At 46.4% G+C, this 21,039-nt stretch overlaps 1 protein-coding gene and 22 non-coding genes across 23 annotated transcripts; all 23 read left to right on the top strand.

The window, feature by feature from the left end:
• The first annotated feature begins 3,372 nt into the window (after nt 1-3,372).
• TRNAM-CAU (transfer RNA methionine (anticodon CAU)) lies at nt 3,373-3,444 on the top strand. The gene has a single exon. It is a non-coding gene; the product is annotated as a tRNA-Met (tRNA).
• Nucleotides 3,445-4,128: 684 nt separating this feature from the next.
• Nucleotides 4,129-5,387, top strand: LOC144123212 (uncharacterized). Its single transcript, XM_077656086.1, has one exon. The coding sequence runs from the start codon at nt 4,130-4,132 to the stop codon at nt 5,252-5,254; it is 1,125 nt and encodes a 374-aa protein (XP_077512212.1). The 5' UTR covers nt 4,129; the 3' UTR covers nt 5,255-5,387.
• A 3,551-nt stretch (nt 5,388-8,938) lies between these two features.
• On the top strand, nt 8,939-9,010 carry TRNAM-CAU (transfer RNA methionine (anticodon CAU)). Its single transcript has one exon. It is a non-coding gene; the product is annotated as a tRNA-Met (tRNA).
• A 102-nt stretch (nt 9,011-9,112) lies between these two features.
• TRNAM-CAU (transfer RNA methionine (anticodon CAU)) lies at nt 9,113-9,184 on the top strand. The gene has a single exon. It is a non-coding gene; the product is annotated as a tRNA-Met (tRNA).
• A 102-nt stretch (nt 9,185-9,286) lies between these two features.
• On the top strand, nt 9,287-9,358 carry TRNAM-CAU (transfer RNA methionine (anticodon CAU)). The gene has a single exon. It is a non-coding gene; the product is annotated as a tRNA-Met (tRNA).
• Nucleotides 9,359-10,997: 1,639 nt separating this feature from the next.
• Nucleotides 10,998-11,069, top strand: TRNAM-CAU (transfer RNA methionine (anticodon CAU)). Its single transcript has one exon. It is a non-coding gene; the product is annotated as a tRNA-Met (tRNA).
• A 450-nt stretch (nt 11,070-11,519) lies between these two features.
• TRNAM-CAU (transfer RNA methionine (anticodon CAU)) lies at nt 11,520-11,591 on the top strand. Its single transcript has one exon. It is a non-coding gene; the product is annotated as a tRNA-Met (tRNA).
• Nucleotides 11,592-12,788: 1,197 nt separating this feature from the next.
• On the top strand, nt 12,789-12,860 carry TRNAM-CAU (transfer RNA methionine (anticodon CAU)). Its single transcript has one exon. It is a non-coding gene; the product is annotated as a tRNA-Met (tRNA).
• Nucleotides 12,861-12,962: 102 nt separating this feature from the next.
• On the top strand, nt 12,963-13,034 carry TRNAM-CAU (transfer RNA methionine (anticodon CAU)). The gene has a single exon. It is a non-coding gene; the product is annotated as a tRNA-Met (tRNA).
• A 275-nt stretch (nt 13,035-13,309) lies between these two features.
• On the top strand, nt 13,310-13,381 carry TRNAM-CAU (transfer RNA methionine (anticodon CAU)). The gene has a single exon. It is a non-coding gene; the product is annotated as a tRNA-Met (tRNA).
• Nucleotides 13,382-15,389: 2,008 nt separating this feature from the next.
• On the top strand, nt 15,390-15,461 carry TRNAM-CAU (transfer RNA methionine (anticodon CAU)). Its single transcript has one exon. It is a non-coding gene; the product is annotated as a tRNA-Met (tRNA).
• A 102-nt stretch (nt 15,462-15,563) lies between these two features.
• TRNAM-CAU (transfer RNA methionine (anticodon CAU)) lies at nt 15,564-15,635 on the top strand. The gene has a single exon. It is a non-coding gene; the product is annotated as a tRNA-Met (tRNA).
• A 102-nt stretch (nt 15,636-15,737) lies between these two features.
• TRNAM-CAU (transfer RNA methionine (anticodon CAU)) lies at nt 15,738-15,809 on the top strand. Its single transcript has one exon. It is a non-coding gene; the product is annotated as a tRNA-Met (tRNA).
• Nucleotides 15,810-15,911: 102 nt separating this feature from the next.
• On the top strand, nt 15,912-15,983 carry TRNAM-CAU (transfer RNA methionine (anticodon CAU)). The gene has a single exon. It is a non-coding gene; the product is annotated as a tRNA-Met (tRNA).
• A 102-nt stretch (nt 15,984-16,085) lies between these two features.
• On the top strand, nt 16,086-16,157 carry TRNAM-CAU (transfer RNA methionine (anticodon CAU)). Its single transcript has one exon. It is a non-coding gene; the product is annotated as a tRNA-Met (tRNA).
• Nucleotides 16,158-16,259: 102 nt separating this feature from the next.
• On the top strand, nt 16,260-16,331 carry TRNAM-CAU (transfer RNA methionine (anticodon CAU)). Its single transcript has one exon. It is a non-coding gene; the product is annotated as a tRNA-Met (tRNA).
• A 102-nt stretch (nt 16,332-16,433) lies between these two features.
• TRNAM-CAU (transfer RNA methionine (anticodon CAU)) lies at nt 16,434-16,505 on the top strand. Its single transcript has one exon. It is a non-coding gene; the product is annotated as a tRNA-Met (tRNA).
• Nucleotides 16,506-16,781: 276 nt separating this feature from the next.
• On the top strand, nt 16,782-16,853 carry TRNAM-CAU (transfer RNA methionine (anticodon CAU)). Its single transcript has one exon. It is a non-coding gene; the product is annotated as a tRNA-Met (tRNA).
• A 459-nt stretch (nt 16,854-17,312) lies between these two features.
• TRNAM-CAU (transfer RNA methionine (anticodon CAU)) lies at nt 17,313-17,384 on the top strand. The gene has a single exon. It is a non-coding gene; the product is annotated as a tRNA-Met (tRNA).
• A 102-nt stretch (nt 17,385-17,486) lies between these two features.
• On the top strand, nt 17,487-17,558 carry TRNAM-CAU (transfer RNA methionine (anticodon CAU)). The gene has a single exon. It is a non-coding gene; the product is annotated as a tRNA-Met (tRNA).
• Nucleotides 17,559-18,831: 1,273 nt separating this feature from the next.
• Nucleotides 18,832-18,903, top strand: TRNAM-CAU (transfer RNA methionine (anticodon CAU)). Its single transcript has one exon. It is a non-coding gene; the product is annotated as a tRNA-Met (tRNA).
• A 102-nt stretch (nt 18,904-19,005) lies between these two features.
• On the top strand, nt 19,006-19,077 carry TRNAM-CAU (transfer RNA methionine (anticodon CAU)). Its single transcript has one exon. It is a non-coding gene; the product is annotated as a tRNA-Met (tRNA).
• A 486-nt stretch (nt 19,078-19,563) lies between these two features.
• Nucleotides 19,564-19,635, top strand: TRNAM-CAU (transfer RNA methionine (anticodon CAU)). Its single transcript has one exon. It is a non-coding gene; the product is annotated as a tRNA-Met (tRNA).
• Nucleotides 19,636-21,039: the final 1,404 nt, after the last annotated feature.

Below are 21,039 nucleotides of genomic sequence, written 5' to 3' on the forward strand. Positions count from 1 at the left end.
TCGAGAATGGCAGGCTTTCACTGTGACAGAGACGCAAGACCTGCCTGAATCTACTTTCGAGAAAGTATGGACATGTTTCTGGCCATTCAGAAGGCCGCAGCGGAGCCTCCGGAGTGGCTCTCAAGACTAGAGCCACTCTGTACACTGCGTGAATTTTAAGTTGACGAAGCCAGACTCATGCTGGCTGACTTCGAGTCGGGTGTACATAGCGTTTGTCTTTTGTTGATTGTTTGTTATGTGCAATTTTCTGTGTCAAAGCCAGGCAATAAAGAAAAAAAAAGCAGAGTGGCGCAGAGGAAGCGTGCTGGGCCCATAACCCAGAGGTCCGTGGATCGAAACCAGGCTCTGCTATTGTTTTGGTTTTTTTCTTCTATCCTCTTTTTTCAACAGTAGGATTCAATCTGTACTACAATTTGCATTCTAATATAGGGTAGGTTGCAGTGCAGTGCAATCAGCAGAGTGGCAGGCTATTATTGTGACAAAGACGCACGACCTGCCCGAATTTATTTTCGGGAAAGAATGGACTGCTTTCTGGCCATCCAGAAAGCAGCTGCGGAGCCTCCCGAGTGGCTCTCGAGGCTAGAGCCGCTCTGTATGCTCCGTGAATTTTAGTATGACGAAGCCAGACTCATGATGGCTGACCACGACAGTGTCGTATGTACATAGCGTTTTGTGTGTTTTTTGTGTAAATGTTATGAGTCAAAGCCAGGCAATAAAGAAAAAGTGGCGCAGTGGAAGCGTGCTGGGCCCATAACCCAGAGGTCCGTGGTTAGAAACCACGCTCTGCTATTGTTTTGGTTTTTTCCTTGTATCCTCTTTTTTTCAACAGTAGGATTGAATCTGTACTACAATTTGCATTCTAATATAGGGTACGTTGCAGTACAGCGCAATCAGCAGAGTGGCGCAGCGGAAGCGTGCTGGGCCCATAACCCAGAGGTCCGTGGATCGAAACCACGCTCTGCTATTGTTTTGGTTTTTTTCTTCTATCCTCTTTTTTCAACAGTAGGATTGAATCTGTACTACAATTTGCATTCTAATATAGGGTACGTTAATTGGTTTGATCATAGAAGGTTGTGGCCAAGTACTACACCAGGGTGGCCAAATCCTGCTCTGGTGAGGGAGTGCGTTGTCGGTTTTGGTCACCGAGATCAGGCCGCACTCCAGGCCTGGTTATGCAATTCCATCGACACGCGGATTTTTTTTTTTAAACCCGGTGGAGAATTGCGCGGCACCAGGATTTGAACCCCGGTCCTCTTGCACGCGAGGCGGATGTTCTACCTCTACGCCATCGCTGCATCGCTGCGCGTAAGAGGGAAAGCACAGGAGTTTAGGATAGCGCTGCAAAACAGATATTCGGCTTTAACTGAGGAAGATGATCTTGATGTTAATTCAATGCACGATAATCTGACATCAATAATTACGGAGTGCGCAGTAGAAGTAGGTGGCAGGACAGTTCGAAAAGATACCGGGAAGCTATCTCAGGTGACGAAAGATCTGATTAAGAAGCGCCAAAACATGAAGGCATCTAGCACTACCGATAGAATAGAACTAACGGAGCTATCAAAGTTAATAAATAAGCGCAAGGTAGCCGACATAAGGAAGTTTAATATGGAGAGAATCGAGCATGCTATAAAGACCGGAGGTAGCCTAAAAACAGTGAAGAGGAAACTAGGCATAGGTAAAAACCAGATGTATGCATTAAGAGACAAGCAGGGCAATGTCATTAGCAATATGGATAAGATAGTTAACGTAGCCGAAGAGTTCTATACAGACCTGTACAGTAGCCAATGTAATCAGAGCGCTAAAGAGAAAGACAGCAGTGCACAGCAATGCGTCATCCCGCCAGTAACGAAAGATGAAGTAAAGAAAGCCTTAGAAGCAATGAAAAGGGGAAAAGCAGCTGGGGAGGATCAGGTAACAGCAGATCTGTTGAAGGATGGAGGAGACATCGTGCTAGAAAAACTAGCCACCCTGTATACGCAATGCCTTATGACCTCGACTGTACCAGAAGCTTGGAAGAATGCAAACATTATCTTAATTCATAAGAAGGGAGACGCCAAGGACTTGAAAAATTACAGGCCGATCAGCTTACTATCCGTTGCCTACAAAGTACTTACTAAGGTAATCGCTAATAGAGTCAGGGCAACGTTAGACTTTAATCAACCAAATGATCAGGCAGGCTTTCGTAAAGGATATTCCACAATAGATCATATTCACGCTATCAATCAGGTGATAGAGAAATGCGCAGAATATAACCAACCTGTATATATAGCTTTCATTGATTACGAGAAAGCATTCGACTCAGTGGAAACCTCAGCAGTCATACAGGCATTGCGTAATCAGGGGGTAGAAGAGCCTTATGTCAAAATACTGGAAGATATATATAGCAACTGCACAGCTACTAGAGTCCTCCATAAAGTCAGCAATAAAATTCCAATAAGAAAGGGCGTCAGGCAAGGAGACACGATCTCGCCAATGCTGTTCGCCGCATGTTTGCAGGAGGTATTTCGAGGCCTGAATTGGGAACAGTTGGGAATAAGATTAAATGGAGAATACCTAAATAATCTGCGATTTGCTGATGACATTGCCTTGCTGAGTCACTCAGGAGGTGAACTGCAAATCATGATCAACGAGTTAGACAGGCAGAGCAGATCGATGGGTCTAAAAATTAACATGCAGAAAACCAAGATAATGTTCAACAGCCTAGCAAGGGAACAACAGTTCACAATTGGCAGCGAGAGCCTAGAAATTGTGCCGGAATACGTCTACTTAGGGCAGGTAGTGACAGCTGATCCTGATCATGAGAGGGAGATAACTAGAAGGATAAGAATGGGGTGGAGCGCATATGGCAAATTCTCGCAGATCATGAGGGGCAGTTTACCAATTTCCCTCAAGAGGAAAGTGTACAACAGCATGATCTTACCGGTACTCACCTACGGGGCAGAAACGTGGAGGCTAACGAAAAGAGTTCAGCTTAAGTTAAGGACAACGCAGCGAGCCATGGAAAGAAAAATGATAGGTGTAACGTTAAGAGATCGGAAGCGGGCAGAGTGGGTGAGGGAACAAACACGGGTTAATGACATCCTAGTCGAAATCAAGAGAAAGAAATGGGCTTGGGCAGGGCATGTAATGCGAAGGCTGGATAACCGCTGGTCTTTAAGGGTAACGGAGTGGGTTCCAAGAGAAAGTAAGCGTAGCAGGGGGCGGCAGAACGTTAGGTGGGCGGATGAGATTAAGAAGTTTGCAGGCAAAGGGTGGATGCAGCTGGCAAAGGATAGGGTTAATTGGAGAGACATGGGAGAGGCCTTTGCCCTGCAGTGGGTGTAGTAAGGCTGATGATGATGATAGGGTACGTTGCAGTGCAGCGCAATCAGCAGAGTGGCGCAGTGGAAGCGTGCTGGGCCCATAACCCAGAGGTCCGTGGTTAGAAACCACGCTCTGCTATTGTTTTGGTTTTTTCCTTGTATCCTCTGTTTTCAACAGTAGGATTGAATCTGTACTACAATTTGCATTCTAATATAGGGTACGTTGCAGTGCAGCGCAATCAGCAGAGTGGCGCAGTGGAAGCGTGCTGGGCCCATAACCCAGAGGTCCGTGGATCGAAACCCCGCTCTGCTATTGTTTTGGTTTTTTTCTTCTATCCTCTTTTTTCAACAGTAGGATTCAATCTGTACTACAATTTGCATTCTAATATAGGGTACGTTACGGTGCAGCGCAATCAGCAGAGTGGCGCAGTGGAAGCGTGCTGGGCCCATAACCCTGAGGTCCGTGGATCGAAACCCCGCTCTGCTATTGTTTTGGTTTTTTTCTTCTATCCTCTTTTTTCAACAGTAGGATTCAATCTGTACTACAATTTGCATTCTAATATAGGGTACGTTGCAGTGCAGCGCAATCAGCAGAGTGGCGCAGTGGAAGCGTGCTGGGCCCATAACCCAGAGGTCCGTGGATCGAAACCCCGCTCTGCTATTGTTTTGGTTTTTTTCTTCTATCCTCTTTTTTCAACAGTAGGATTCAATCTGTACTACAATTTGCATTCTAATATAGGGTACGTTACGGTGCAGCGCAATCAGCAGAGTGGCGCAGTGGAGGTATTCGACTTCCGGCCACCGAGCGTGACGGACGCGTTATCATGAGCTCCGTCGGAGCGGTTTCAGCGGCCCAGTCGGGCCGCGGTAACAGGTTTTTTGCGGCTACTGCCGATGATTACCAGGTTATTCTGCCCAATCTGCCATCCGGACGCATCGTCGCCAACACCGTTTTCATGCACGGCGATCCAAGAGCCCGGCCGTATCGTGTTGAAGACTACCGGGACACTTTGGCCAACCTTGGTGCGCTTCCCGACGTTGTGGCGTTGGGGGCGTATCAAATGAACCACGTGTGGGCTGTGACAATGACTACTGCTGATGCTGCTCAGAAGCTGCTGTTGGCCGTCGACGTGAAGGTAAAGGATCGCCCATGTTTGCTCATTGATCCGAATAACCGAGAGGTTCGCGTAAAGCTGCACTGGTTGCTGCATGGCGTTACCGACGAAGACGTTCGCGTGGCACTGTCGCCCTACGGGAAGGTGTTGGAAGTGACCCGGGAGAAGTGGCGGGCGCTCGGTGTCACTGAAAAAGGGTCGACGACTCGTACAGTTGGACTAAAATTGCATGCCGACGTCAAAATAGACGATATTCCGCATCAGCTGAAGATAGCCGGAGAGCTAACTCTTGTTGTTGTGCCGGGCCGCGCTCCTCTGTGTCTGCGCTGCAAGAGCACCGGGCACATTCGTCGCGACTGCAAAGTGCCGCGCTGTAGTCGTTGTCGTCGTTTCGGCCACGTCGATGCTGATTGCGCAAAGACGTACGCCAGCGTAGCCGGACCAGTGCAGGCAAACGACATATCGGACCACCTGATGGACGAGGAAGACTCAGAGGAAACAGCAAGGACGAGCCGTAACCTGGTTACGCAAGGTGCATCGTCGAACTTTCAAGGGGAACAACTAATTGACGGCGGAGATAAACCCGCAGACAAGCGGCGACATGACGACGCAGAAGGCGGGAACGAGAAGGATGAGGCAAGCACTACGGGCCACCCCTCTCCCGGAGGAGGCGAGAAACCACCCACCGAGCCGGCACCAGTCACCGTGATGGACAGCGACAGTATTAGTGCCGCTGCAAAGCGACCTCACGACGCAGGCGAAAATGGGAAGGAGCTTAGTGTCGTTGCTGCAGACGAGCCGCCAGCCAAGACGACTGTTGGACGGCGTCCTTAATTTCGACCGCTGCCGAACACTTCGGCTGCGCGCAAGACGGCGGAAACGCCGCCTATGCCGCCGTGAGGACCGCCCTGTGCTAGCACACTCCGGATCAAACCGCAGTTGTGAGGTAAGCGCCATGCCCCCGGTTTTCTTTCCCGCCTTGCTGTAATGAGTATGGATAAGTCCATTCGTGTGGCAACATTAAATGTCCGAGGGCTTGCCTCAAGGAGGAAGCAGAGTCAACTGTACCGCCTGTTAAGCGACTTTGACCTTGACATTCTAGCAGTGCAGGAGACGAAAGTCGAGGGCGACGTGGAAACCGGGGGCATGGTGCAGCAATTCGTAGCGCGATACTGTGCTATTGTGAGCCATTCCGTGGGATATTCTTCAGGCTGCGCATTGTTGGTCCGACATAGTCTAGGAGCTAAAATAGAAGCCGTTACGTCATGCACGTCAGGACGGTTTATTGTATGTGATTTCTTGTTATCGTCCTTGGAGTGGCGTGTCATCTGTTTGTATGCGCCGACTGTTGCCGGGGAAAGGTGCAGGTTTTTTGAACAGCTAAAACAGTATACCCAGTGTAATAGGTTGGTCATTCTTATTGGTGATTTCAACTGCGTTCTTTCATCCCGGGACAAAACTAGCACCCGACCGTACAAGGATGCAAGCACGACTGCCCTAAATGAAATAATAGGGAACAGTAGTTTGGCGGATGTGGCTGAATGCCTTGGTGGTGGAAGAAATACGCAGTACACCCATTTTCAGGCTTCGAGCCACGCTCGTTTGGATAGAGCATACGTAAGCCTTGATTTGGTACCCTTTTGCAAGGAGTACCGAGTGAGCGCTGTTTCATTTACTGATCACTGCTTAGTCAGTTTTCTAGTAGCAAGCACGAAAGAAAGGAAAAGAAGCTTCGAGTGGCAGTTATGGAAATTGAATTCAAAATTACTGGATGATGAAATTTTTATGGCAGACGTGACGACGCAAGTTGATGCAATGAAACATATGGGTAATACGACGTACAGAGAAAAATGGGAGAACTTCAAGCAGACAGTTAAAATGAAAGCATTGGAGCGGGCGAGCGCTATACGCAGACAAAAGGGGGCAGAGGAAAAAACGATGCGCAGAAACTTGGAAAAATTGATCAGTGAAGAGTGTAGTAGACCCGGCATGTTCATGGACGATATTCGCGCACTAAAGCATAAAATAGAACAGTTCGACATCGAAAGATACCACGGTGCTCTGGTGCGAGCGAGAGCTGAAAAGCTGATAGCGGGGGAAGTTCCATCAAAAAGAGCGTTGGGCGCAGAAAAGTGGCACGCGCGGCGCAATCAGATAGTGGAAATTGAAGTTGGTGGAAAAGTTAGTGACACAGCAGAAGATATTGAGCGCGCTTTCTTCGAGCACTACAGTGGGTTATTTGCCAACTGCTCAGTTGACATTGATCGTTTCAAGAAGGACTTCCTTTGGTTGATGCCCAGCCTAGACGACAGTACGAAGGAACTATTGGAGGCAGCTATCTCAGTAGAGGAGGTGGAAAACGCTATTGAAAGCTTGCAGCCGGGGAAGTCTCCGGGCCCGGATGGTCTGACCTCAGCCTTTTACAAACGTCTAAAAGGAATAATTTCACCAGTTTTAGCTGCTGTCTATAATGAGGCATTCGATCTCAATGTACTGCCGCCGTCCTTCACATCCTCCCACACTGTTCTTATACCGAAATCAGAAGACCCCTCTGTATTGCGCAGAGTAACTTCTTACCGTCCAATTTGCCTCACAAATGGAGACTATAAGATAATGATGAAAATTTTGGCTAAGCGATTGCAGACAGTCATTACTGACCTGGTGGGGCCGCATCAAACGTGCGGTATTAAAGGCCGATCTATTTTCTCAAATATACATGTAGCGCGTAGTATCCTTGAGTGCTGCGACGCAATGGGCACACAAGTGGCAATGATCCAAATTGATCTGGAGAAAGCTTTCGATAGGGTGCCTCATGAAATTCTTCTGTGCATTCTAGATCATGTGAATGTGGGTAGAATTATTCGAGGCGGGGTCGCCATGGCGTACCAGGATTGCACGACAAGTCTAATTGTCAACAAGGTTGTGGGTACACGCATTCCAGTCAAACGCTCGGTGCGCCAGGGTTGCCCTCTTTCGCCACTGTTGTTTTGTTTGTATATAGAGTCATTTTGTTTGAGCGTGATACAGAGCGATTGTATGCGCGGTTTTAAACTACATCAGTTAGAAGTCCGACTGTTGGCTTATGCGGATGATATAGCCATGTTTTGTAATGATTACGACAGTGTAACACAGGCTGTTAAGTGTGTTAAAAGTTTTTGTGCGGCCAGTGGCAGCGCGGTAAACTGGAGTAAGTGCCTGGGATTCTGGCACGGGGATTGGCCGGAGGCCCCAGACACTTTTGCCAACATGAGTTTTACTACGACTCCTGTTAAATACTTGGGAGTTCCTCTTGAGTGTTACAAAGACAGCGAAGCCTACTGGAGGAGTGAAGTGGATAAAATGAGGGAAAGAGTGAATAAATGGAATGGCTGGAATTGGTCAATGTTCTCGAGAGCCACAATTTGCAACATATTTTTAGTGAGCAAACTTTGGTATGTCCTTCAAGTCTTGCATTGCTCCAGGGTTCATATCCAAAAATTTCATCGGGTGTTTGCAGTGTTCGTGTGGGCATCTTCCTGGGAAAGATCAAGCCGCACCAATTTATTTCTACGAGTTCGAAATGGAGGACTCAGTTTGTCACATTTGTTCTTGAGACAGGTTGTCAATCGGTATTTATTTCTTCGGGACGTTAAGCACCCGTTTCTACACACTGTCTGTCAACTTCGCCTGGGGAAGCACTTGCCTAATATGGTTGTCTCTGCTGGCAGTATGCCCGGTGGAGTGCATGGTTTTCTACGCGAAGTTGTGGTTTCATGTAGGTTTTTGATGGCGCGGTTTTCACTGCAATACCTGAGTGAAGTCAACCGGAAAAAACTGTATAAAGACCTCTGTAGTGTGGTTCTCCCCGTGCCTTTATATCGGTCCCTTTACAGGGAAGGTATAGGTAACAAGGTACTAAAGCGTGTTAAGGCAATGTTAGTCCCGTCTGGTGTTAAGACTTTCATTTTCAAATTACACACTGGAACTCTGACTGTCAAACCGTGGATGGCTGAAAAAGGTTTTTTTGTTCCCTGGGGTACTCACTGTATAATATGCAGAAAGGAGGAGACAATTGAGCATGTGTTCCTTGAATGCTGGGATGCTGTGTTCCTTTGGGATGTGCTTCAGCGCACAATCAAAAAAGAATTTCCGCTTGATGGGTACGGAATTCGCTACTTGCCAATTGAAAGTGATGACGGTACCCCATTTGATTTGATCATGCTAATAGCCCTACACAGTATTTGGAAATGCAGAATGGCAGTAAGGCACGCCGATCTCGATGCAAGGCCGGCACGTCAATATTTCAAAGAAAGCATAAGCAACTTTGTTCAGGAGAAAAAGATGCTGGAATGTAGTCCAGAGTGGCTGTCACGTGTTGAGTTATTATTGGCGATGAAGGAATTTTAGCATGAGCGTGACCGCACAAGCTCAGCGGCCGTTGTTTTAACAAAGATGTTGATTGTGTTTTAGTGCTTATGTATGAATATGTGCTTTTTTTTCATGTGGGTCAAAATACCGGCAATAAAGAAAAAAAAAAAAAGCAGAGTGGCGCAGTGGAAGCGTGCTGGGCCCATAACCCAGAGGTCCGTGGATCGAAACCACGCTCTGCTATTTTTTTTTGTTTTTTCTTCTATCCTCTTTTTTCAACAGTAGGATTCAATCTGTACTACAATTTGCATTCTAATATAGGGTACATTGCAGTGCAGCGCAATCAGCAGAGTGGCGCAGTGGAAGCGTGCTGGGCCCATAACCCAGAGGTCCGTGGATCGAAACCACGCTCTGCTATTGTTTTGGTTTTTTTCTTCTATCCTCTTTTTTCAACAGTAGGATTCAATCTGTACTACAATTTGCATTCTAATATAGGGTACGTTGCAGTGCAGCGCAATCAGCAGAGTGGCGCAGTGGAAGCGTGCTGGGCCCATAACCCAGAGGTCCGTGGATCGAAACCACGCTCTGCTATTGTTTTGGTTTTTTTCTTCTATCCTCTTTTTTCAACAGTAGGATTCAATCTGTACTACAATTTGCATTCTAATATAGGGTACATTGCAGTGCAGCGCAATCAGCAGAGTGGCGCAGAGTGGCAGAGTGGCTATGTACATACGACAGTGTCGTATGTACATAGCGTTTTGTGTGTTTTTTGTTGCGTGTTTTTTGTGTAAATGTTATGTGTCGCAGGCAGGCAATAAAGAAAAAAGCAGAGTGGCGCAGTGGAAGCGTGCTGGGCCCATAACCCAGAGTCCGTGGATCGAAACCACGCTCTGCTATTGTTTTGGTTTTTTTCTTCTATCCTCTTTTTTCAACAGTAGGATTCAATCTGTACTATAATTTGCATTCTAATATAGGGTACGTTGCAGTGCAGCGCAATCAGCAGAGTGGCGCAGTGGAAGCACTGCGCCACTCTGCTGATTGCGCGGCACTGCAACGTACCCTATATTAGAATGCAAATTATAGTACAGATTGAATCCTACTGTTGAAAAAAGAGGATAGAAGAAAAAAAAATGCAGGTGCCACCAGGAGTAAAGACCTTCTTTTTTAAATTACACACCGGGACACTCCCAGTTAAAAAGTTTTTGGAAGGAAAGGATTTCTTTTTACCGTGGGGATCGAACTGCTTAATTTGTAAACAGCCCGAAACAATAGACCATTTTTTTTTGCATTGCTGGGAAGGGGTTTATTTTTGGGATGTGTTACAAAGGACAATAAAGAAAGAGCTACCACTTGACGCGCAGGGAATTCGTTATTTAAGCACAGACAATGAGGATGGGGTACCATTTGATCTCATAATGCTCTTGGGCCTCCACAGTATATGGCGCTCCAGAATGGCAGGCTATTATTGTGACAAAGACGCACGACCTGCCCGAATTTATTTTCGGGAAAGAATGGACTGCTTTCTGGCCATCCAGAAAGCAGCTGCGGAGCCTCCCGAGTGGCTCTCGAGGCTAGAGCCGCTCTGTATGCTTCGTGAATTTTAGAATGACGAAGCCAGACTCATGCTGGCTGACCACGACAGTGTCTTATGTACATAGTGTTTTGTGTGTTTTTTGTTGAATGTTTTTTTTTGGTTAAATGTTATGAGCCAAAGCCAGGCAATAAAGAAAAAAAGAGTGGCGCAGTGGAAGCGTGCTGGGCCCATAACCCAGAAATCCGTGGTTAGAAACCACGCTCTGCTATTGTTTTGGTTTTTTTCCTTGTATCCTCTTTTTTCAACAGTAGGATTGAATCTGTACTACAATTTGCATTCTAATATAGGGTACGTTGCAGTGCAGCGCAATCAGCAGAGTGGCAATAAAGAAAAAAAAAGTGGTCTAGTGGCTAGGATACCTGGCTCTCACCCAGGAGGCCCGGGTTCGATTCCCGGCGTCGGAAAGTGCGGTCGCATTGCGGAATGGTTCAGGAGAAAAAGATGCTGGAATGTAGTCCAGAGTGGCTGTCACGTGTTGAGTTATTATTGGCGATGAAGGAATTTTAGCATGAGCGTGACCGCACAAGCTGAGCGGCCGTTGTTTTAACAAAGATGTTGGTTGTGTTTTAGTGCTTATGTATGAATATGTGCTTTCTTTTCATGTGGGTCAAAATACCGGCAATAAAGAAAAAAAAAAGCAGAGTGGCGCAGTGGAAGCGTGCTGGGCCCATAACCCAGAGGTCCGTGGATCGAAACCACGCTCTGCTATTGTTTTGGTTTTTTTCTTCTATCCTCTTTTTTCAACAGTAGGATTCAATCTGTACTACAATTTGCATTCTAATATAGGGTACGTTGCAGTGCAGTGCGATCAGCAGAGTGGAGCAGTGGAAGCGTGCTGGGCCCATAACCCAGAGGTCCGTGGTTAGAAACCACGCTCTGCTATTGTTTTGGTTTTTTCCTTGTATCCTCTTTTTTCAACAGTAGGATTGAATCTGTACTACAATTTGCATTCTAATATAGGGTACGTTGCAGTGCAGCGCAATCAGCAGAGTGGCGCAGTGGAAGCGTGCTGGGCCCATAACCCAGAGGTCCGTGAATCGAAACCACGCTCTGCTATTGTTTTGGTTTTTTTCTTCTATCCTCTTTTTTCAACAGTAGGATTCAATCTGTACTACAATTTGCATTCTAATATAGGGTACGTTGCAGTGCAGCGCAATCAGCAGAGTGGCGCAGTGGAAGCGTGCTGGGCCCATAACCCAGAGGTCCGTGGTTAGAAACCACGCTCTGCTATTGCTTTGGTTTTTTCCTTGTATCCTCTTTTTTCAACAGTAGGATTGAATCTGTACTACAATTTGCATTCTAATATAGGGTACGTTGCAGTGCAGCGCAATCAGCAGAGTGGCGCAGTGGAATGAGTACCGTATGGGAGGTCCCAAAAGACGGAGGCAAAAAGTTTATTCCATAGGCTTCGTTAAACATTCTACATAGCACCGGGAACGTTGCAGCAGAACGAACCTGTTCCGGCGGGTAAAAGACGGGGGGTTGGGGCTAGGGCACCTCTTTTTAAGGCAGCTGGTGAACCGTTTTTTGTTTTTTCGCGACGTCTCAGACCCGTTCTTGCGCACCGTGTGCCAGGTCAGGCTGCGGCGTTTGCTGCCCGAGTTTGTTGTTACCACAGAAGAGCTCTCGGGTGGAATTTTTGGTTACTACAAAGAGATTGTAGCAAGTGTTAGGTTTCTTTCAGCGCGTTTTTCTAGCGATTATTTGTATAAAACTAAAAGAAAGAAGTTGTACCATGATCTTTGTGATATTGTTTTCCCAGAGCCTATGTACAGGGCCTTGTACAGTGGAGGTCCTGGAGCTGATGTTTTAAAAAGGGTAAAGAAAATGCAGGTGCCACCAGGAGTAAAGACCTTCTTTTTTAAATTACACACCGGGACACTCCCAGTTAAAAAGTTTTTGGAAGGAAAGGATTTCTTTTTGCCGTGGGGATCGAACTGCTTAATTTGTAAACAGCCCGAAACAATAGACCATGTTTTTTTGCATTGCTGGGAAGGGGTTTATTTTTGGGATGTGTTACAAAGGACAATAAAGAAAGAGCTACCACTTGACGCGCAGGGAATTCGTTATTTAAGCACAGACAATGAGGATGGGGTACCATTTGATCTCATAATGCTCTTGGGCCTCCACAGTATATGGCGCTCCAGAATGGCAGGCTATTATTGTGACAAAGACGCACGACCTGCCCGCATTTATTTTCGGGAAAGAATGGACTGCTTTCTGGCCATCCAGAAAGCAACTGCGGAGCCTCCCGAGTGGCTCTCGAGGCTAGAGCCGCTCTGTATGCTTCGTGAATTTTAGTATGACGAAGCCAGACTCATGATGGCTGACCACGACAGTGTCGTATGTACATAGCGTTTTGTGTGTTTTTTGTTGAGTGTTTTTTGTGTAAATGTTATGTGTCGCAGCCAGGCAATAAAGAAAAAAAGCAGAGTGGCGCAGTGGAAGCGTGCTGGGCCCATAACCCAGAGGTCCGTGGATCGAAACCACGCTCTGCTATTGTTTTGGTTTTTTTCTTCTATCCTCTTTTTTCAACAGTAGGATTCAATCTGTACTACAATTTGCATTCTAATATAGGGTACGTTGCAGTGCAGCGCAATCAGCAGAGTGGCGCAGTGGAAGCGTGCTGGGCCCATAACCCAGAGGTCCGTGGTTAGAAACCACGCTCTGCTATTGCTTTGGTTTTTTCCTTGTATCCTCTTTTTTCAACAGTAGGATTGAATCTGTACTACAATTTGCATTCTAATATAGGGTACGTTGCAGTGCAGCGCAATCAGCAGAGTGGCGCAGTGGAAGCGTGCTGGCCCATAACCCAGAGGTCCGTGGATCGAAACCACGCTCTGCTATTGTTTTGGTTTTTTTCTTCTATCCTCTTTTTTCAACAGTAGGATTCAATCTGTACTACAATTTGCATTCTAATATAGGGTACGTTGCAGTGCAGCGCAATCAGCAGAGTGGCGCAGTGGAAGCGTGCTGGGCCCATAACCCAGAGGTCCGTGGATCGAAACCACGCTCTGCTATTGTTTTGGTTTTTTCCTTGTATCCTCTTTTTTCAACAGTAGGATTGAATCTGTACTACAATTTGCATTCTAATATAGGGTACGTTGCAGTGCAGCGCAATCAGCAGAGTGGCGCAGTTTTTTTTTTTTTTTTTTTTTTTTTTTTTTTTTTTTTGTTGGACCCCACCAGACATGTGGAATAAAAGGGCGATCAATTTTTTCCAACATTCACAAAGCACGCAGTGTACTTGAAACCTGCGATGCAATTAATGGGCGGGTGGCCATGCTTCAGATTGATCTCGAAAAAGCTTTTGATTGTGTTTCTCATGAAATCTTGTTTTCCGTTTTAGACCATGTGAATGTCGGTTCAGTTATCCGCAAGGGTGTAGCCATGGCGTATCGAAACTGCACGACAAGATTGATTGTTAACAAGTGCTTGGGGGCCCCCATTAGCGTGCAGCGTTCGGTGCGTCAGGGCTGCCCCCTCAGCCCTCTCTTATTTTGTATTTACATCGAAACACTGTGTAGGAAAATATTAGAAGACAATAGTATTAATGGCTTTAGGTTGCAAGCTGCTGAAGTTAAGCTGTTGGCGTATGCTGACGACGTTGCTGTATTCACGGTTGATCAGGAGAGCATAAGCGAAGCTGTCGGGTGTGTACGCGAGTTCAGCGAAGTCACCGGTAGCGGGGTTAATTGGTCCAAATGCCTCGGACTCTGGCATGGATGGTGGCCATCCCACCCGGACCATTTTGCCAACGTACCGTGGACGACGACACCGGGCAAGTATTTGGGCGTTCCGCTCGATGCTTATCGTGAAAGCGAGGAGTATTGGAAACAGCAAACGAAAGAAGCACGTGACAGAGCTGGAAAATGGAAAGGCACCAACCTCTCCATTTTCGCCAGAGCTACAGTCTGCAACCTGTTTTTTATTAGCAAGCTCTGGTATGTGATGCAGGTTTTGCATTGCTCTCGGGTGCACATTCAGAAGTTACACCGGATTTTTGCCGTCTTTATATGGGCTTCCGAATGGGAACGTTGCAGCAGAACGAACCTGTTCCGGCGGGTAAAAGACGGGGGGTTGGGGCTAGGGCACCTCTTTTTAAGGCAGCTGGTGAACCGTTTTTTGTTTTTTCGCGACGTCTCAGACCCGTTCTTGCGCACCGTGTGCCAGGTCAGGCTGCGGCGTTTGCTGCCCGAGTTTGTTGTTACCACAGAAGAGCTCTCGGGTGGAATTTTTGGTTACTACAAAGAGATTGTAGCAAGTGTTAGGTTTCTTTCAGCACGTTTTTCTAGCGATTATTTGTATAAAACTAAAAGAAAGAAGTTGTACCATGATCTTTGTGATATTGTTTTCCCAGAGCCTATGTACAGGGCCTTGTACAGTGGAGGTCCTGGAGCTGATGTTTTAAAAAGGGTAAAGAAAATGCAGGTGCCACCAGGAGTAAAGACCTTCTTTTTTAAATTACACACCGGGACACTCCCAGTTAAAAAGTTTTTGGAAGGAAAGGATTTCTTTTTGCCGTGGGGATCGAACTGCTTAATTTGTAAACAGCCCGAAACAATAGACCATGTTTTTTTGCATTGCTGGGAAGGGGTTTATTTTTGGGATGTGTTACAAAGGACAATAAAGAAAGAGCTACCACTTGACGCGCAGGGAATTCGTTATTTAAGCACTGACAATGAGGATGGGGTACCATTTGATCTCATAATGCTCTTGGGCCTCCACAGTATATGGCGCTCCAGAATGGCAGGCTATTATTGTGACAAAGACGCACGACCTGCCCGCATTTATTTTCGGGAAAGAATGGACTGCTTTCTGGCCATCCAGAAAGCAACTGCGGAGCCTCCCGAGTGGCTCTCGAGGCTAGAGCCGCTCTGTATGCTTCGCGAATTTTAGTATGACGAAGCCAGACTCATGATGGCTGACCACGACAGTGTCGTATGTACATAGCGTTTTGTGTGTTTTTTGTTGAGTGTTTTTTGTGTAAATGTTATGTGTCGCAGCCAGGCAATAAAGAAAAAAAAAAGCAGAGTGGCGCAGTGGAAGCGTGCTGGGCCCATAACCCAGAGGTCCGTGGATCGAAACCACGCTCTGCTATTGTTTTGGTTTTTTTCTTCTATCCTCTTTTTTCAACAGTAGGATTCAATCTGTACTACAATTTGCATTCTAATATAGGGTACGTTGCAGTGCAGCGCAATCAGCAGAGTGGCGCAGTGGAAGCGTGCTGGGCCCATAACCCAGAGGTCCGTGGTTAGAAACCACGCTCTGCTATTGCTTTGGTTTTTTCCTTGTATCCTCTTTTTTCAACAGTAGGATTGAATCTGTACTACAATTTGCATTCTAATATAGGGTACGTTGCAGTGCAGCGCAATCAGCAGAGTGGCGCAGTGGAAGCGTGCTGGGCCCATAACCCAGAGGTCCGTGGTTAGAAACCACGCTCTGCTATTGCTTTGGTTTTTTCCTTGTATCCTCTTTTTTCAACAGTAGGATTGAATCTGTACTACAATTTGCATTCTAATATAGGGTACGTTGCAGTGCAGCGCAATCAGCAGAGTGGCGCAGTGGAAGCGTGCTGGGCCCATAACCCAGAGGTCCGTGGTTAGAAACCACGCTCTGCTATTGCTTTGGTTTTTTTCTTCTATCCTCTTTTTTCAACAGTAGGATTGAATCTGTACTACAATTTGCATTCTAATATAGGGTACGTTGCAGTGCAGCGCAATCAGCAGAGTGGCGCAGTGGAAGCGTGCTGGGCCCATAACCCAGAGGTCCGTGGTTAGAAACCACGCTCTGCTATTGCTTTGGTTTTTTCCTTGTATCCTCTTTTTTCAACAGTAGGATTGAATCTGTACTACAATTTGCATTCTAATATAGGGTACGTTGCAGTGCAGCGCAATCAGCAGAGTGGCGCAGTGGAAGCGTGCTGGGCCCATAACCCAGAGGTCCGTGGTTAGAAACCACGCTCTGCTATTGCTTTGGTTTTTTCCTTGTATCCTCTTTTTTCAACAGTAGGATTGAATCTGTACTACAATTTGCATTCTAATATAGGGTACGTTGCAGTGCAGCGCAATCAGCAGAGTGGCGCAGTGGAAGCGTGCTGGGCCCATAACCCAGAGGTCCGTGGTTAGAAACCACGCTCTGCTATTGCTTTGGTTTTTTTCTTCTATCCTCTTTTTTCAACAGTAGGATTGAATCTGTACTACAATTTGCATTCTAATATAGGGTACGTTGCAGTGCAGCGCAATCAGCAGAGTGGCGCAGTGGAAGCGTGCTGGGCCCATAACCCAGAGGTCCGTGGTTAGAAACCACGCTCTGCTTTTGCTTTGGTTTTTTCCTTGTATCCTCTTTTTTCAACAGTAGGATTGAATCTGTACTACAATTTGCATTCTAATATAGGGTACGTTGCAGTGCAGCGCAATCAGCAGAGTGGCGCAGTGGAAGCGTGCTGGGCCCATAACCCAGAGGTCCGTGGATCGAAACCACGCTCTGCTATTGTTTTGGTTTTTTTCTTCTATCCTCTTTTTTCAACAGTAGGATTCAATCTGTACTACAATTTGCATTCTAATATAGGGTACGTTGCAGTGCAGCGCAATCAGCAGAGTGGCGAAGTGGCGAGGCTAGAGCCGCTCTGTATGCTTCGTGAATTTTAGTATGACGAAGCCAGACTCATGATGGCTGACCACGACAGTGTTGTATGTACATAGCGTTTTGTGTGTTTTTTGTTGAGTGTTTTTTGTGTAAATGTTATGTGTCGCAGCCAGGCAAAAAAGAAAAAAAAGCAGAGTGGCGAAGTGGAAGCGTGCTGGGCCCATAACCCAGAGGTCCGTGGATCGAAACCACGCTCTGCTATTGTTTTGGTTTTTTTCTTCTATCCTCTTTTTTCAACAGTAGGATTCAATCTGTACTACAATTTGCATTCTAATATAGGGTACGTTGCAGTGCAGCGCAATCAGCAGAGTGGCGCAGTGGAAGCGTGCTGGGCCCATAACCCAGAGGTCCGTGGTTAGAAACCACGCTCTGCTATTGCTTTGGTTTTTTCCTTGTATCCTCTTTTTTCAACAGTAGGATTGAATCTGTACTACAATTTGCATTCTAATATAGGGTACGTTGCAGTGCAGCGCAATCAGCAGAGTGGCGCAGTGGAAGCGTGCTGGGCCCATAACCCAGAGGTCCGTGGATCGAAACCACGCTCTGCTATTGTTTTGGTTTTTTTCTTCTATCCTCTTTTTTCAACAGTAGGATTCAATCTGTACTACAATTTGCATTCTAATATAGGGTACGTTGCAGTGCAGCGCAATCAGCAGAGTGGCGCAGTGGAAAGGCACCAATCTCTCCATTTTCGCCAGAGCTACAGTCTGCAACCTGTTTTTTATTAGCAAGCTCTGGTATGTGATGCAGGTTTTGCATTGCTCTCGGGTGCACATTCAGAAGTTATACCGGATTTTTGCCGTCTTTATATGGGCTTCCGAATGGGAACGTTGCAGCAGAACGAACCTGTTCCGGCGGGTAAAAGACGGGGGGTTGGGGCTAGGGCACCTCTTTTTAAGGCAGCTGGTGAACCGTTTTTTGTTTTTTCGCGACGTCTCAGACCCGTTCTTGCGCACCGTGTGCCAGGTCAGGCTGCGGCGATTGCTGCCCGAGTTTGTTGTTACCACAGAAGAGCTCTCGGGTGGAATTTTTGGTTACTACAAAGAGATTGTAGCAAGTGTTAGGTTTCTTTCAGCGCGTTTTTCTAGCGATTATTTGTATAAAACTAAAAGAAAGAAGTTGTACCATGATCTTTGTGATATTGTTTTCCCAGAGCCTATGTACAGGGCCTTGTACAGTGGAGGTCCTGGAGCTGATGTTTTAAAAAGGGTAAAGAAAATGCAGGTGCCACCAGGAGTAAAGACCTTCTTTTTTAAATTACACACCGGGACACTCCCAGTTAAAAAGTTTTTGGAAGGAAAGGATTTCTTTTTACCGTGGGGATCGAACTGCTTAATTTGTAAACAGCCCGAAACAATAGACCATGTTTTTTTGCATTGCTGGGAAGGGGTTTATTTTTGGGATGTGTTACAAAGGACAATAAAGAAAGAGCTACCACTTGACGCGCAGGGAATTCGTTATTTAAGCACAGACAATGAGGATGGGGTACAATTTGATCTCATAATGCTCTTGGGCCTCCGCAGTATATGGCGCTCCAGAATGGCAGGCTATTATTGTGACAAAGACGCACGACCTGCCCGAATTTATTTTCGGGAAAAAATGGACTGCTTTCTGGCCATCCAGAAAGCAGCTGCGGAGCCTCCCGAGTGGCTCTCGAGGCTAGAGCCGCTCTGTATGCTTCGTGAATTTTAGAATGACGAAGCCAGACTCATGCTGGCTGACCACGACAGTGTCTTATGTACATAGTGTTTTGTGTTTTTTGTTGAATGTTTTTTTTTGGTTAAATGTTATGAGCCAAAGCCAGGCAATAAAGAAAAAAAAAAGCAGAGTGGCGCAGTGGAAGCGTGCTGGGCCCATAACCCAGAGGTCCGTGGTTAGAAACCACGCTCTGCTATTGTTTTGGTTTTTTCCTTGTATCCTCTTTTTTCAACAGTAGGATTCAATCTGTACTACAATTTGCATTCTAATATAGGGTACGTTGCAGTGCAGCGCAATCAGCAGAGTGGCGCAGTGGAAGCGTGCTGGGCCCATAACCCAGAGGTCCGTGGTTAGAAACCACGCTCTGCTATTGTTTTCGTTTTTTCCTTGTATCCTCTTTTTTCAACAGTAGGATTGAATCTGTACTACAATTTGCATTCTAATATAGGGTACGTTGCAGTGCAGCGCAATCAGCAGAGTGGCGAAATCAGCAGAGTGGAGTCCAGAGTGGCTATCACGTGTTGAGTTATTATTGGCGATGAAGGAATTTTAGTATGAGCGTGACCGCACAAGCTGGGCGGCCGTTGTTTTAACAAAGATGTTGATTGTGTTTTAGTGCTTTTGTATGAATATGTGTTTTCTTTTCATGTGGGTCAAAATACCGGCAATAAAGAAAAAAAAAAGCAGACTGGCGCAGTGGAAGCGTGCTGGGCCCATAACCCAGAGGTCCGTGGATCGAAACCACGCTCTGCTATTGTTTTGGTTTTTTTCTTCTATCCTCTTTTTTCAACAGTAGGATTCAATCTGTACAACAATTTGCATTCTAATATAGGGTACGTTGCAGTGCAGTGCAATCAGCAGAGTGGCGCAGTGGAAGCGTGCTGGGCCCATAACCCAGAGGTCCGTGGTTAGAAACCACGCTCTGCTATTGTTTTGGTTTTTTCCTTGTATCCTCTTTCTTCAACAGTAGGATTGAATCTGTACTACAATTTGCATTCTAATATAGGGTACGTTGCAGTGCAGCGCAATCAGCAGAGTGGCGCAGTGATGCTTAAATGCAACTGCGTCTGCCGGAAGCCACGAAAAAAGCCTCTGGTAGAATTGTCTTGGTGCAATGCCACGGCTGGACGAAGAAAGGAAAAAGAAAATGGAACTAGAAATAACTGAAAACGAAGTAGGGCATGCGATAGATGAATTAAACCTCGGAAAATCACCAGGACCAGATGGATTCAGTGCGGCATTTTATAAAGAATTTAAGCACGAAATTGCCCCGGTGCTATGTACAATGTTTAACGAAGCCTATGGAATAAACTTTTTGCCTCCGTCTTTTGGGACTTCCCATACGGTACTCATACCGAAAACTGATGATATAGAGAAATTAAAATCTGTTACCGCATATCGACCGATAGCACTCACTAATGTGGACTACAAAATTTTTATGAAGGTATTGGCGCGAAGACTACAGACAGTGATAAAGGAAATTGTTGGACCCCATCAGACATGTGGAATAAAAGGGCGATCGATTTTTTCCAACATTCACAAAGCACGCAGTGTACTTGAAACCTGCGATGCAATTAATGGGCGGGTGGCCATGCTTCAGATTGATCTCGAAAAAGCTTTTGATTGTGTTTCTCATGAAATCTTGTTTTCCGTTTTAGACCATGTGAATGTCGGTTCAGTTATCCGCGAGGGTGTAGCCCTGGCGTATCGAAACTGCACGACAAGATTGATTGTTAACAAGTGCTTGGGGGCCCCCATTAGCGTGCAGCGTTCGGTGCGTCAGGGCTGCCCCCTCAGCCCTCTCTTATTTTGTATTTACATCGAAACACTGTGTAGGAAAATATTAGGAGACAATAGTATTAATGGCTTTAGGTTGCAAGCTGCTGAAGTTAAGCTGTTGGCGTATGCTGACGACGTTGCTGTATTCACGGTTGATCAGGAGAGCATAAGCGAAGCTGTCGGGTGTGTACGCGAGTTCAGCGAAGTCACCGGTAGCGGGGTTAATTGGTCCAAATGCCTCGGACTCTGGCATGGATGGTGGCCATCCCACCCGGACCATTTTGCCAACGTACCGTGGACGACGACACCGGGCAAGTATTTGGGCGTTCCGCTCGATGCTTATCGCGAAAGCGAGGAGTATTGGAAACAGCAAACGAAAGAAGCACGTGACAGAGCTGGAAAATGGAAAGGCACCAATCTCTCCATTTTCGCCAGAGCTACAGTCTGCAACCTGTTTTTTATTAGCAAGCTCTGGTATGTGATGCAGGTTTTGCATTGCTCTCGGGTGCACATTCAGAAGTTACACCGGATTTTTGCCGTCTTTATATGGGCT

The sequence above is a fragment of the Amblyomma americanum genome, chromosome 3 (assembly GCF_052857255.1).
Source record: "Amblyomma americanum isolate KBUSLIRL-KWMA chromosome 3, ASM5285725v1, whole genome shotgun sequence".
Lineage (NCBI taxonomy): Eukaryota > Metazoa > Arthropoda > Arachnida > Ixodida > Ixodidae > Amblyomma > Amblyomma americanum.